The sequence below is a fragment of the Dendrobates tinctorius genome, unplaced genomic scaffold, assembly GCF_039654945.1.
Source record: "Dendrobates tinctorius isolate UK_male_01 unplaced genomic scaffold, ASM3965494v1 ptg000065l, whole genome shotgun sequence".
In the NCBI taxonomy this organism is placed as follows: Eukaryota; Metazoa; Chordata; class Amphibia; order Anura; family Dendrobatidae; genus Dendrobates; species Dendrobates tinctorius.
The window spans coordinates 5051178-5066129 of NW_027361733.1; the positions used below are offsets into that span (position 1 = coordinate 5051178).

Sequence of the window (14952 nt, forward strand, 5' to 3'; positions counted from 1 at the left end):
GATGAAACACTGATGGAAAATACTGCCCAAACACTGATTAAAAACCCCCTTGTACCGGGTTTTTTTTTTTTTGCGTACGCAAAAAAATTGCCGACCTTATGCAGTTTAAACTACGTGGGAATGAAGCATTAGGGTCTGTTCACACATTGCATTTTTTTTTCCTGCTGAAAATTTACACAGTTTTTATAGTTCCAAGAAAGTGAGTGTGATTTCTAAAATCTCGTGCTGCTTAGTTTTTTCCTTGAACCACCGACACATTTTTTTCAAATCTGCATCATGTGAATTCTGTTCTGTGCGTTCTTGCAGCTTTTTTCAATGAATAGGGGAAAAAACGCAAGTAAAAATGCATGAACAACAGACGTAAAAATGCATGTATTTTATAGCGTTTTTCCTGCCAACACTCAACATGTGCGCAATAGATTTTTGGACGCCATTTAGATCTACAAAACCCCATGTACAGTTCATTTACTTTTTATTTATTTTTTTTTGCTTTGTTTTCCGATGGATCTAAACTTGACATCTGGTTCATGTTTGGATCTGTCTGTGCTGCTGCGTCTACGTCTTTTTAGGGGGTCAAACTGTAGCCGCTCTTACACCGTTCGCCACAATAAACCTAATCTGTGTCCTGACATTAAGCTGTCAGTCTTCTGAACTGTAGGAAGTGATCAGAGTCCTTGAACCGTTCACACTTGGGGTGACTCCAGTAACAGTCTCCTCGGTGTCCAGCTCGGGAGCACTTGAATACAGCGGCTGCTCCTGTCTGGAAATTACTTTGTAGGAAGCGGTTGTTATCAGGGGACATAGAGTAAAGCAGGGGATTTGCTGGAGGAAATTGCTCTGGAAACAACTATACAGACAGAACTAGATTATTAAGTTTCAGGCTGTGGTTAGATCTGGTGTTGGGGGGGTCTTCTTACCTTTTTTGCTGCTTGCTCCTCCTCCACGCCATCTCCGATTACGACATACACAGCTTTCCTCCCGAACCGCTGCATTATTCTCTCAAAGCAGCACTCTTTCCCTGCACAGACAGACATCTCATCATATTATAGCGGGAGAGGGACCCAAATAACGTGACCACTAAGTATTGACCTGAGGAGCCTTTCCCCCGGGGACTGGGCTCTGACAGGCTTGAACTGGGCGGCTCCACAGAGACGGAACGTACCTGTCTTTGTTGCACTGTAAATGTTTTCAATTGGGAAGACGGTGCCCAACCCATAGAGAAGGACTTTGGCGATGGCTGGGATGAGTTGGGTCGTGGTGACCAACACGTTCACACAGTTTGGCCTGAAGATGGAAGCAAAAATGGCAAAGATGAGAAACAAGTGTGAGAGTCAAGACTATAAAGCAAAATTCACAAGGGCGAAGAAAAAAATTGTCCAATTTTTAGCAGTTATTAAAATTTACAAAACCAAATACAATTTGCTATATTAAAAGGGTTGTCCATTACTTTAATATATATAATATTGATGACTTATCCTTATGCCGGAGTGACAAACAGGATATACTCTCATCTTAGAGAATGTGTCCGATTATGCTAATCCCACTCTGATCAGAGTTTGAGCAGAGTGTGATCCAATTTTCTCGGATGAGGAGAGGATGAAAAAAAAAAAGTCTCCATCTTCTCCATTGTGTCAGATGTCATCCGAGTGCAGTCTGATGTTTTCCATAAACTCACTGGCTTGCATGGCCGAGTGCGATCCGATAATGGAATCCAACTGGAGCAAGCTGCGATATTTTCCTCAGATTGACAGTCGGAGTAAAAAAAATCAGACATGTGCACGACCCCATAGAATAGCATTGGTCCAAGAGCGATCTGATGTTTTTTCAGCTTGCACCCAGATCAAAAATATGGTTATGTACATGACTCTTCGGATCTACATATATAAATGCCAGTTGGGACTTCCGGCCGCTGTCCCCGAATCCCATAAGGCACCGCGGCAGTGTCACTGCACAAGTGACGTACACGTCTCCACTATTCCCACGCAGGCGCAGTAACATCCATGTCGTTACTACGCATGCGTGGGAATAGCGGTGACGTGTATGTCACTTGCGCAGGCGCGAGTGACATTCACGTCACCGTTATTCCTGCACATGCGCAGTAACAGCCACAACTACCGGTCTACCTGCTCTACCCGCGCATGCGCGGTAACGATACTGTCTCTATTGGTCAAACAATCAGTAGATTTGGTTTCCAGTACCATCTCTATGCTGATGACACCCAATTATATGCTTCTGACATCACGCCAGCCTTTCTAGAAAACACCGGCGATTGTCTAAACACTGTGTCTATCATCATGTCCTCACTATATCTGAAACTGAACCTGTCAAAGACTGAACTCCTTGTGTTTCCTCCCTCTACTAATGTACCTATACCCGACATTGCCATTTCTGTGTGTGGTTCCACATTTACTCCCCAGTAACATGCCCGCTGTCTTGGGGTCATACTTGACTCCGAGCTTTCCTTTGCCCCCACATTCGATCACTGGCTCGCTCTTGTCATCTGCACCTCAAAAACATTTCTAGAATTCGACTTTTTCTTACTTTTGACTCCGCAAAAACTCTTACTGTTTCACTTATTAATTCTCGTCTCAACTATTGTAACTCTCTTCTAATCGGTCTTCCTCTTACCAAACTCTCCCCTCTCCAATCTGTCTTGAATGCTGCAGCCAGGATCATATTCCTCACCAATCGTTACACCGATGACTCTACCTTGTGCCAGTCATTACACTGGCTACCCATCCACTCCAGAATTCAGTATAAACTTATTACCCACACCCACAAAGCCCTCCATGGCTCAGCACCACCCTACATCTCCTCCCTTGTTTCAGTCTACCACCCTACCCGCCCCATCCATTCTGCTGATGACCTGAGGTTAGCATCCTCAATAATCAGAACCTCCCACTCCCGTCTCCAAGACTTTACACGTGCTGCGCCAATTCTTTGGAATGCACTTCCCAGGTCAATACAATTAGTCCCCAATCCCCACAATTTTAAGCGTGCCCTGAAAACGCATTTATTCAGACTGGCCGATCGCCTCAACACATTAACCTAATCTATCCCTGTGTGGCACAGCCAAAAGTTTTACCATAACCAGGTTCCCCGCATCATGTTCCCACATGCTTTATGCATCTATTAGCCCTCTGTGTCTGTACTGTTACACACTTAACATTATGGCTGGTCCATACAATCAGGGCAACTGTTACCACCCACCTTTCGTGTCTACCTCTTTCCTCATAGACTGTAAGCTTGCGAGCAGGGCCCTCATTCCTCTTGGTATCTGTTATAATCTATGTGATTATTGTTATGCTGTAATGTCTATCGTCTGTACAAGTCCCCTCTGAAATGTAAAGTGCTGCGGAATATGTCGACGCTATAGAAATAAAATTTATTATTATTATTATTATTATTAACGACACGGCTGTTACTGCGCCTGCGTGGAGAATAGCGGTGACGTCTTAATTTCACCGCACTCCCGATGCGATAGCATCGGGCCTATTTCTATTAGGTTATAAATGCAAGATCGGTGGGGTTGGAACACCGGACACTATCGGTGATCAGCTGCTTCCAGTGCCAATGGTGGCCATATGTGATCAGTTATGGTGCTGCACAGCACTGTATAGTGGCAGCATTCGGTACTGCATTTCTGACCTCTATCGATGGGAATGAATAGTGGGTGGATGTGAAACCCCACTGCGGCCACTTAGCAGCTGATGTAGCTGTGATATTCCTCTCTGCAACTAACCACATCTGGCCGCCGCTGGCACCGGTAGCATCTGATCAGTGGTAGTGCTGCATGTTTCACCCTCATCAGTCTGCCTATCCTAAGGATAAGCCAATCGAAATAAATATACCATACAGTCCATTTAAAGAATTGCAATGTATCAGTAAAAACCGGATGCTATGCGGTCGATTCGATTGATTTTTTTTTGTGCACCCATAGACATGAATGGGTGAGTGTCATCCAAAATATGCTGCGATTTTCTTCAGGTGGACATTTGGTCTGTGAAACCCCCCATTCATCTCAACAGCCTTATTGAAAAACATTGGTCCGAGTATTGTCGTTTTTTTATGGACAGCATTTGGACCTAAAACATGGCGTCTATGGGACGTTATTTCAGGGAGGGAGGTGTTCATGTGCAGATTATAGTCATTTTTTCCTTCTCACCTTGAATGAATAAGATTCAGAGCCTTGAGTGCATGTGTTAGCCACAGATCAGTCAGTGCCTCCATCTCTGCCCGTAACTGCAGCCACGTCTCTCTTTTGGGGGTTCCAATGAGACCTGAAATTATAGAGACACCCCAATAATTGCAATGCTCTGCAGCAAATTTAGGAGTGAGCGTCCTGTACCCCTCGAGCATGTCATTGTTCAATCCTCCCATATTTTAGTGTCATTACCTTGTAGCCCCTAAAAAAAAAAAAAAGTTTCATTTAAAATGTGTTTTATTTCGAAGTGAGGAGGGTCGTCGCTGGTTATATGGTCGGTGGAGGAGCTCCCGACACAGGGGACACAGCCATGCCCAATAAAAGCAACTTCATGGGAGAATTAATGCCAGTTAACCCCTTCTTGTTCCCCGTCAGGCTGATGTCAGCTCCTGAGCTTCATAGCAAATGGGGGATGATGTAATAATTGCTCTTTACAAGAAGTCGCTACATTGAGTTTTTTGGCCCGAAGTTTAATGTGAACCCTAGAAAATTTAAAGGAGCTGATGAGCTTCAGTCACGAGGCAGAGCATCGCACAAGATTCTGGAGGTTTTTATAGAAATCGACAGAAATAATTAAACGCGATAAACAACTACGGCAACGAATAACATCCATCTGTGAAGACGCTCATAATCTTATTACTGTCAGGCACACAATGAGATCAGAGCTGGAGATAAATGTTCGCGAGCCGCGTTGGGATGGGGCAGACGACGCTGCGGTTAACCCTCACCTCATTATATTAGGGAAAGTCCAATAAAGTGAAGGGGGGAAATGGAACAGAAGAGAAAATACTGAAGCCAATAATTCTGTCTCTTGTCGGGATCCTGGACCCACGTGTACAATTTGTACCTGCCCCAGTCCAGCTTCAATGGGCCAATTCTGGCTCCTCAATCAATGACCGAGTGCTACCATCTCTGCTCTCCTCTATTGCATCCCGCCAGGTTTATGGGGGTATAGTGGCATCACATGTAAATGATCAGAGGGGCTATAGGGTGAATGATGCAATGACTCCAACCTGGTGCTCTTCGCGTCACCCACCTCCCACATTGTTCTTGTAGGTGCTGTACATCTCCTTCACTCTTCTGTAACGAAAAGCCAATTTTCTCATCCAGTCGACTCCCCCGTGGACCCCAGATCCCAGACATAGATTTGCTCCTGCGGCCGAGCTGTGAAAACCATCTGCTGCAAAGTTGTATGTGCTGTGAGTAGGCGAGACAAGAGAAGGGTGGGGGTCAGCGCTGCGAAAAGACTATAACTACCGGAATCATATCATATTAGGAGTACAGCAGGGGTGTACTGCTAATTTATGCTGACACCAGGTGTTCTCAACACCTGTATCTGGGACTGTTTCATTACCTCAGGTCCTGACCGTTGTCATCCGAGGAGACGTCATCTATGTGGATCTGGTCACATTCCTAAAAGCAAAAAAAAAAAAAAAACATTGAGTGTAAAGCACAAAAGACATAAAAAGCAAGAAATAAAAAAATGAGAAATATATAGAATCTATAGCAGGAAGTGATTTGTCCTGAGTATGTGGGGGTTTCACTGACCAAATGTTGGGTTAGAGGGGATGTGATTGCCCCTGTGCTCACCACCCTGCATTATACATAGACATTGGTTCCATGCACCCGGACTCCTCTCCGTCCTGGCGGCTGCATTATGTAAGCAGAAAGGTATTTGTGTGGACCGGAATCTGCTTTTCTCATTTTTGATGGAATTGTTACATGGATGTGCAACAACAGCAGCGATCACATATCCGGGTTAATAAAATACCGTGATACTTGGTGAGACGCTACCTCATAACCCACCGCCTGGCACTATCATATTACCAGGCTAAATATGGTTGCGGTCAAAGTCCTCCATCAGGTTGTTGTAGTAAGAACTGAAAGTTGGGGGGGGGGATTATCAATAAAATCTACGGAAGTTGCAAAAATGGCGCCCCTGGAAGGAAAGGTAACGTAAGCATTCTGCAATAATCCAGTGCTCACTGAAGTATAAGGCCACGTTCACACTTTTAGTATTTGGTCAGTATTTTACATCAGTATTTGTAAGCCAAAACCAGGAGTGGGTGATAAATACAGAGGTCGTGATGTGTTTCTATTATACTTTTCCTCTGATTGTTCCACTCCTGGTTTTGGCTTATGTGAGAATCATGTGGGAATAGTGGACGAGGGCAGGTATATCTCGCCCAGATTCCTTTCCTATGTGGACTAGTCTGGTCAGTATCGCACCTGCTTACTGAGACCCCTGGAAGATGTCTCCCCAGAAGACTCGGGGGAAGAGTCTGCGGGAAATGACCCGCAGTTCCCGTTTTCAGTCATGGCGGGTGATACGGAGGAGACCGGGGAAGAGGAGGAGGCCGACAGCCGTCCACCTCCCCGTTTGCCGGATTTAGACGTTCAGAAAGATGACTTCCAAAGCGAGCAAATAAAGGATCCTACCCTTTCTCAGGCTAGGACAAATGTAAAAGTGATAAATGGGGTACCCGTCGAACCTGGCTCTAGGCTGGCATATCCTTACATGGTTCTGGAGAATGATTTACTCTATCAGATAGAGAAAAAGGGGGAAGATACGGTGCAACTATTAGTCGTGCCAAAACCCTACCGGCGGCAGGTGCTGGACCTGGCCCACGGACATGTGATGGGAGGTCACCTGGGAGTCCAGAAAACCACCGAAAGGATATTACACTGTTTTGTTTGGCCAGGCATGCATCACGATATTCGTGTATATTGTGAGTCTTGTCCTGACTGCCAAGCCTCTGCACCTAAGCCCCGGTTCTGTAGCCCTTTGGTACCCCTACCTATTATTGAAGTCCCGTTTGAGAGGATTGGGATGGATTTAGTTGGGCCCCTTCCACGGTCTGCACGTGGACACCAACATATCCTGGTCATCTTGGATTATGCCACCCGTTACCCAGAGGCCATCCCTTTGCGTAACACGACCACCAAGACGATTGCCAAGGAACTGGTGCATGTGTTTAGCCGGGTCGGTATACCAAAACAGATACTCACCGACCAGGGGACCCCCTTTATGTCCAGGATAATGAAGGAGCTCTGCCGATTGTTACAAATCGAACCGTTACGCACATCCGTGTATCACCCTCAAACAGACGGGTTGGTTGAACGGTTCAATAAAACTCTGAAGCAGATGCTGAGAAAGGTGATAGACAAGGATGGGAAGAACTGGGACTATTTACTTCCGTATTTGCTTTTTTCCATCAGGGAAGTACCCCAGTCTTCCACGGGATTCTCGCCTTTCGAGTTATTGTACGCCCGACGTCCTCGCGGACTGTTAGACGTTGCAAAAGAAACCTGGGAGGGTCAGGTCACTCCGTTTAAAACGGTGATAGATCGTTTAAAACGGTGATAGATCACGTCACACAAATGCAGGACCGTATTGCGGCTGTTATGCCTATCGTCAAAGAACACCTGATACAGGCTCGAGCCCAAAAAAGAATCTATGATAGGGGCGCCAAGATCCGTACGTTTGCACCCGGAGATAGGGTGTTGATTCTGGTCCCCACGGTGGACAGTAAGTTCCTGGCAAAGTGGCAGGGCCCCTTTGAGATCAAGGAAAGAGTTGGTGAAGTAAATTACAAAGTATACCAGGCAGGTAAACGGAAACCTGAACAGATTTATCATGTAAATCTGATAAAGCCCTGGAAGGATCGGTCTGCCTTGTCAGCGGAGCTGGCCCGTCCCGTCTGCTCATATACCGTACCGGAGGTACGGGTTGCAGAGACTCTCTCGGAGCGGCAAAAGACTGAGGTCAGGCAGTTTTTACTTCACAACCAAAAGTTTTTCTCAGAAAAACCCGGGCAGACTACGCTAATGAAACATGACATCGTAACGGAACCTGGTGTCACGGTTCACGTAAAGCCCTACCGAATCCCGGAAGCGCGCCGTGAAGCCGTTTCCCGAGAAGTGAAGGCAATGTTAGAGTTAGCAGTCATTGAGGAATCGCACAGTGCGTGGTCCAGCCCGATTGTGCTAATTCCTAAACCGGACGGCACCATCCGGTTCTGCAATGACTTCAGGAAACTGAATGCGGTCTCAAAATTTGATGCCTATCCTATGCCCCGGGTCGACGAGTTAATAGATCGGTTAGGAAAAGCCCGGTATATTACGACCCTAGATCTAACAAAGGGGTATTGGCAGATCCCTCTGGCGGAGGCTGCCAGAGAAAAGACGGCATTTGCTACCCCAGAAGGTCTATTTCAGTATGTGTATATGCCGTTTGGACTGCACGGAGCACCGGCGACCTTTCAGAGACTGATGGATCGAGTCCTGAGGCCACATAGGCAGTACGCTTCAGCCTATTTGGACGACATTGTCATTTACAGCTTGGACTGGAAGACTCATCTCCAGAAAGTACAAGCTGTGATTGACGACCTGTGGGAGGCAGGTCTAACCGCAAACCCCAAGAAATGTCACATCGGGCTAGAAGAAGCCCGGTATTTGGGGTATGTAATTGGGAGGGGTGTTGTTAAACCCCAGGTTGATAAGATTCAGGCGGTTCAGGACTGGCCACAACCTGTCAACAAGAAGCAGGTGCAAGCCTTCCTGGGGATCGCCGGCTATTATCGCCGGTTCATACCCAATTTTGCAGCCATCGCTACCCCCCTGACGGATCTTACAAAAGGGAAAGACTCCGTCATGATTAAATGGAGTTTAGCGGCTGAAGAAGCCTTCCATAGCCTAAAACGGGCACTTTGCTCTCAGCCCGTACTGGTGACTCCGGACTTCCGCAGCGAGTTTGTGGTACAAACGGATGCCTCTGATACCGGTATCGGGGCCGTACTGTCACAAGTGAGGGAGTGGAACACCCGGTCCTCTATCTCAGCAGGAAGCTGAATAAACACGAGCAAAGGTATGCAGTCGTGGAAAAAGAGTGCCTAGCCATTAAGTGGGCTCTAGAGGCCCTCAAATATTACCTGGTGGGCCGAAAGTTCAGGCTGATCACTGACCATGCCCCTCTCAAGTGGATGCACTTGAACAAGGAACGGAATAGCCGGGTGACCCGGTGGTTCCTTGCCCTGCAGGCCTACACTTTTACGGTGGAGCACCGCCCAGGGGTACAGATGGGGAATGCAGATGCCCTGTCCCGAGTGCACTGTTTGGCGGGTGTCATTGCTCGACCGGAGTGGTCTAAGCAGAGGGGGGGGATATGTGAGAATCATGTGGGAATAGTGGATGAGGGCAGGTATATCTCGCCCAGATTCCTTTCCTATGTGGCCTAGTCTGGTCAGTATCGCACCTGCTTACTAATGGATAATGGGAGGTGGATATAAAAGGATGCCAGGTGGTTGTGTGAGTGTCTCAGCCTGGGAACACAGAGAGCCTGTCTGTGTGAGAGACACACACGTGAGTGAAAGCAGTGCCCACTGCAACTGTGGTTTGGCTGGACGGGAGAAGCCCGCCAGTTGGTAGTTAGGTTGTCCATTGTTTAGTTAGTGCCGGACAGGCAAGGATTTGTTTTATGGTTTATTTCCTTTTGCATTGCTTTCACTGTTAATAAACCTGACCCAGTGTCAGTTACACCTGAATCCCAGCTCTGCGCCTGAGTTTCATGCTGAACGCACGTGACCTTTGACCCCAGCAAAGGCGATCCCGGAGTGTTTTATCACACTTACAAATACTGATGTAAAATACTGACCAGATACTGAACCTGTGAACTTGGCCTAAGGCTAAGTAAAGACGACTTGCTGTGCACATGTATCGTCTTTTTTTCTACAGCTTCAGGCTTCGAAAGGCAGTGAAAGGGTTTAAAGAAATGACCGGTCCGGCCTTTTGCCAGCTTGGAAGCTAATACTATGTTAAATAATACTATGTTAAATATGGAACAAAACAGAAAAAAGGTGGAGCAAAAAGTGTGAATAGAGGAGCTTCATGGAAAACACCGTCATTTTTTTTTTGTAGGGTCTTCTGCCTCAAAATCTATGTGTGTATTCTGGTTTCTATAAGAATTCGCATATATATTTCCTTAAGGATATGTATACACTGTCTTTTTGTTGCAGAAACTCCCAAGTTTGACTAGTTTTGATTTTGTGAAGATGATTTTGAGAGTTTCTGTGCCTCATTTTCTTCTCTAAAAATTCCTAGGTTTGTATATATCCTAAGGGTATGTTTACATGTGGCAATTTTGCAGCATTTCTTATCTGCATTGAAAGCCAAAGTGGTGGCAGGATATGTCTGGGAAAGAAAAACAGAAATGACATCTACAGAATGGGAGGAAAAGAAGTAGGCAACAGCACATGTGAAAAAGACTTGGGTATACTAATGGATCACAGACTGCACATGAGTCAACAGTGTTATGCAGCAGCAAAAAAGGTAAACACCGTTCTAGGATGTATTAAGAAAAGCATAGAGTCTAGATCACGTGAAGTAATTATCCCCCTTTTATTCCTTCTTGGTCAAACCTCATTTGGAATACAGTGTTCAGTTCTGGGCACCACATTTTAAAAAAGAGATTGAAAACTGGAGCAAGTTCAGAGAAGAGCTACCAGGATAGTGAGCGGACTGCAAAGTATGTCCTACGAGGAACGGTTAAATGATCTGGGAATGTTTAGCATGCAAAAAAGAAGGCTAAGAGGAGACTTAATAGCTGTCTACAAATATCTGAAGGGCTGTCACACTGTAGAGGGATCATCATTAATCTCATTTGCTCATGGAAACACGAAAAGCAATGGAATGAAACTGAAAGGGAGAAGATACAGATTAGATATTAGAAAAAACTTTTTGACCGTGAAGTTGATTAATGAGTGGAACACGCTGCCACGAGAGGTAGTTCTTCAATGGAAATCTTCAAACAGAGGCTGGACAGACAGCTGTCTGAGATGATTTAGTGAATCCTGCATTGAGCAAGGGGTTGGACACAATGACCCTGGAGGTCCCTTCCAACGCTAACATTCTATGCTGCTGGAGCTCGGCCTAAAGGGGATACCACGACTGTTGGGATTGTGCCTCTTCTGTGTATAAAGTTTGCTTTGGGATAATAGACTGTAATCTGTTCGGGTGAGCCCACACTGACATACTGTATGTTATCTTGATTAAATGCACACAGGCCGAGTGTAGAGAGTAGCAAGTCAAAGATTCTATGTGTGTTTTTGCAGCTTTTTTTTATTGCATATTTTGCAGCATTTTCACTTGCATTTTTCATTTATCTGAATGGGTGAAAAGTGCTGCAAAAATACTGGAAGAATTAAGATGTTACGTCATAGCAAAAAACATAGTAGGGCTAAAAATATGTCAAGCAAAAAAACCCCCACCCTATGTGTGCATGAGATTTTAGAAATTATGATTATGCTGCTACTGTAAAACGCTGCACATTTTACGCACCAGATATGCTGTGTGAACAAATCTTTAAACTATGTGTACAAGAGGAGTTTTTTGGGAGCAGAAACTGAACGTAATCTCTCTAAATTCTCCTCCAAAACTGAATTTCCGCTTAGTTTCTGCTCAGAAAACTCGGCAAAGAGACTCCGAAAAGCCTAAAGCAATAGCTGGTTTTGTAATTTCTGAATGCAAACCACATATGTTCCCATTGACAGTCAGCAAACAGACCTTTATGGTGGGGAGTATATTGGACATTAGTAAATAAGACTGGCTAACCAAAGGCGACTGTAACCCCATTTCTATGTCAGGAAAATTCCACCATATTTCCCGGACAATGTGCCAAAGTGAAGAAAGTGGCCAATCTTGCCAGTCGCTGCTGTGTCTATAAATGTGTCTATGGGATGGTGCTGCTCTACTGGCGGGTAATGTGAAGTTTGTAAGACTTTCTACATGACTGTGCAGGATAATGTGTAAACCTGATTCCCCCATAATCGAATAAAGGGAACGCACTGGTCGTTATTGAGTTTCGCCGCTTACAGCTGTTTGTTTGAGGAATCTTAACTCCCTGCTGATCAGATCTTCACTGCAACCACATTAGATGTGGAAACAGCAGTAACTCCTTCCACACCAGAACAATCTACAGTCCTGGAAGTACTGGACGCGACATGCATGGATTGAAAAGATCCAGAAAAATGTCCGGAAAGACAATGTTTCGCCAATGATTCTGATAACAATTTGCTTGCACTCCGAACCAGGAAAACTTCCGAATTTCTTCCTACAAAATTTTTTTTGCAAAGCTCCATCCGACCTTGTGTGCAATTAATTCTTCTCACACTTGCTGTTAATTGGCACGATCCCTCAATCCGCTGGAAATCCTATTTCCACACGTTACAGCATCAGCCCACACATCTGTGGATCCGCTCTTGTGTGATGCAGGTACTTGGCAGTGGGATATGTCTGCGGGGCAGATGTCTGGAGAATGTCTTAGAAAAACTTGTCTCGCCACGTGATGGCGCTCCCTCCTCGCACAGACGTCTCCGATTGGAACCTCGGGTCTGGCAAGTAGGATTCTGGATTACACGCTGGCACCAAACAAGAAAGCCACAGGCCTAAACCAGACGAAAAATCCAAGTGATGTAAAGTTTACTCGCTACAAGTGCCAGGAGTTAAAGGTCTCAAGATTCGAGATAAGACAAGTTGTGAACCTTGTTACAAAGTTTGGAAAAGTGTCTTAAAGAAAAGGAGTCTCCTAATTGCACAAAAATTTTGGTGGAACAAAGAGAAAAGTGTTTAAATAAACAATTTAAACAAAAAAGATAAAATATGGGCAGATTCTGCCTGCTTTAGTTTTTATCCCCCCTTTTTTTTTTCTTGCAGAAGTCGCCATGTTGCATCGTTCGAATCATGTGACTCCAGCAATTTGCGCCAAACATACTTCAACATTTTGGCAGTCCTAAATACAAATATTAGGATATAGGACACAGGAATGTGCAGTCACCATGTACAATTAGAAAAAATACGGGAATACGGGGTAAATACATAAACAGACAACACGCGGGACAACGAGGCCGAAGGATGTGTGCGGAGAGGACACTGCCAACTGCTGGCCGGGGATCTCGTCTTTGTGGTCAGATGTCCGATGAACTGCGAAAGAAGTTTCCGGAGAATTTTTTTTTTTTTTTTTTTTTTTAATCTGGAATTAATTATAATTTATCATCTTAAAAACAAGTCACGGTGAAGGTTTTGGGGATTTCTGGTCGCTTCATGTAAATTGTCCGTGCCTTTATTTAAAGAAAAGGGAGATCACACAGAGGAGAATCAGTGCATTTCAATGGATCTTAAAGGTTATTTTTTTTGTTTTGAATTAATACAAAGGCGGACATATCATTGGTGCAACCTGTGCAGCTGCGCACAAAACGTGCGTTGTGATGAGTTATTGGATGGCAAAGGGCCTCATATTGTTTTTGCACAGGGGCCTCTTCCGCCAGTGGATTAATAATAATAATGCCATAATAAAAGCATAAAGTGATTGACTTTAATTATACGCTCATTATGGATCGGACCCCTTCCCCACCGATGTTGTAGAGGAATCAATGATCCCACAATGAACTCTGACCCCCGGCAGGAAGTAGCAGTATGATTGCCACAAAGAAGGAAAATTAGGAAATGATTTGGTGGAAATGAACGCAGCAGGAAGGACGGGATTGTGTCCGTGTTGTTTCAGTGCTGGGTAAACATCAGGTTAATTGGCGAGTGAATCCCTGTGTCTGTACAGATGGAGCAGACTAAGACTTTTCACCTGTACAAGTCATTAACCTTCATTTTCCACAATTAGATGAGCAGACGTCCTTTCCACACTTGTGTTAGTGAGGTGTGTAATCAAATGTGTATGACGAGCAGATGCCTCAAAAGCTCAGATCCCTCACCTCTACATTCTGGCAAGCTTGCTAATATTGCTTGTGACTGGGAAAGGGTCAGGCCTTAATAATAGCAATTTGAATCGTTAATTTAAAAAAACCTTTAAATTTAAAGGGTCACTGTCGTTTCGATTTTTATTTCATAAATCAATAATACACATGAAGATAAGCACCTTTGTAATATATCTCATCAGAGAAATCTGCTTCTTTCTCCTCCTGGACTGATCACTCATTGTCAAAATTCTCAGTTCACAGGTAAAAACTGTCTTCAGTAAACACAGATTTCCCCATTACTGAGATTGAGGAAGACAGTTGGCATTCATAAGATTCTAGGGAGGAGCTAGAAGCAGAGACCGACATTCTTCAAGAAGTACTCCTGCTATGGTAGTTACAGCTCTCCATAGAAGTTTATAAGCACCAACTGCCATCTCCTATCTCAGTAATGGAGAAATCTGTATTCACTGCAGACAGATTTTACCCATGAACTGAGAATTTTGAGAATGAAGTATCAGTCAAGAAAGAGAAATTAGCAGATTTTCCTGATAATAAATGTTACAAAGTTTCTTAGTTTCATGTCCACTATTAATTAATTTAGAAAAAAAATAAAACGAAGGTGACTTTTTAACGTTGGCTTACCGGTAAAATACTCCTATCACAGTATAGGTAATAAATATATGATCATTGGGGATCTGACTGTTAGGACTCCCTCCAATTCTTAGAAAAGGATTTCCAAGGTTTGCTGCTTTAATGGAGCCATTGTAAACACGTTTGACCACAGCTCTATTAACTTCTATGGGACTAATAGAAATAGCTGTTCTGTCTGTCCCATAGACTTGAATTAGGTATTAATTTACACATGTGCACTACTGTTCTGTTCACATAGAGAAATTTGGTATTTCCGCTCTCTAATAATTAGTTCTTATAATCAGTGGGGGTCCCTTCGGTTGGACCCCCAGCAATCATCACCTACTCAGAATACCGGCAATGCACTTAGTGGGA

At 44.5% G+C, this 14952-nt stretch overlaps 1 protein-coding gene across 6 annotated transcripts in view; it reads right to left on the minus strand.

Annotated features, from left to right (window-relative positions):
- Positions 1-14952, minus strand: part of EYA2 (EYA transcriptional coactivator and phosphatase 2) — a 340732-nt gene that overhangs the window by 2679 nt on the left and 323101 nt on the right. For all 6 annotated transcript variants that reach the window (XM_073580561.1, XM_073580563.1, XM_073580558.1 and 3 more), the window contains 5 exons: positions 5559-5617; positions 5241-5401; positions 4166-4280; positions 1163-1284; positions 918-1018 (listed from right to left, as the gene is read on the minus strand). In XM_073580561.1, the coding sequence (XP_073436662.1) occupies positions 918-1018; positions 1163-1284; positions 4166-4280; positions 5241-5401; positions 5559-5617 (558 nt within the window). The remainder of the gene's footprint in view (positions 1-917; positions 1019-1162; positions 1285-4165; positions 4281-5240; positions 5402-5558; positions 5618-14952) is intronic.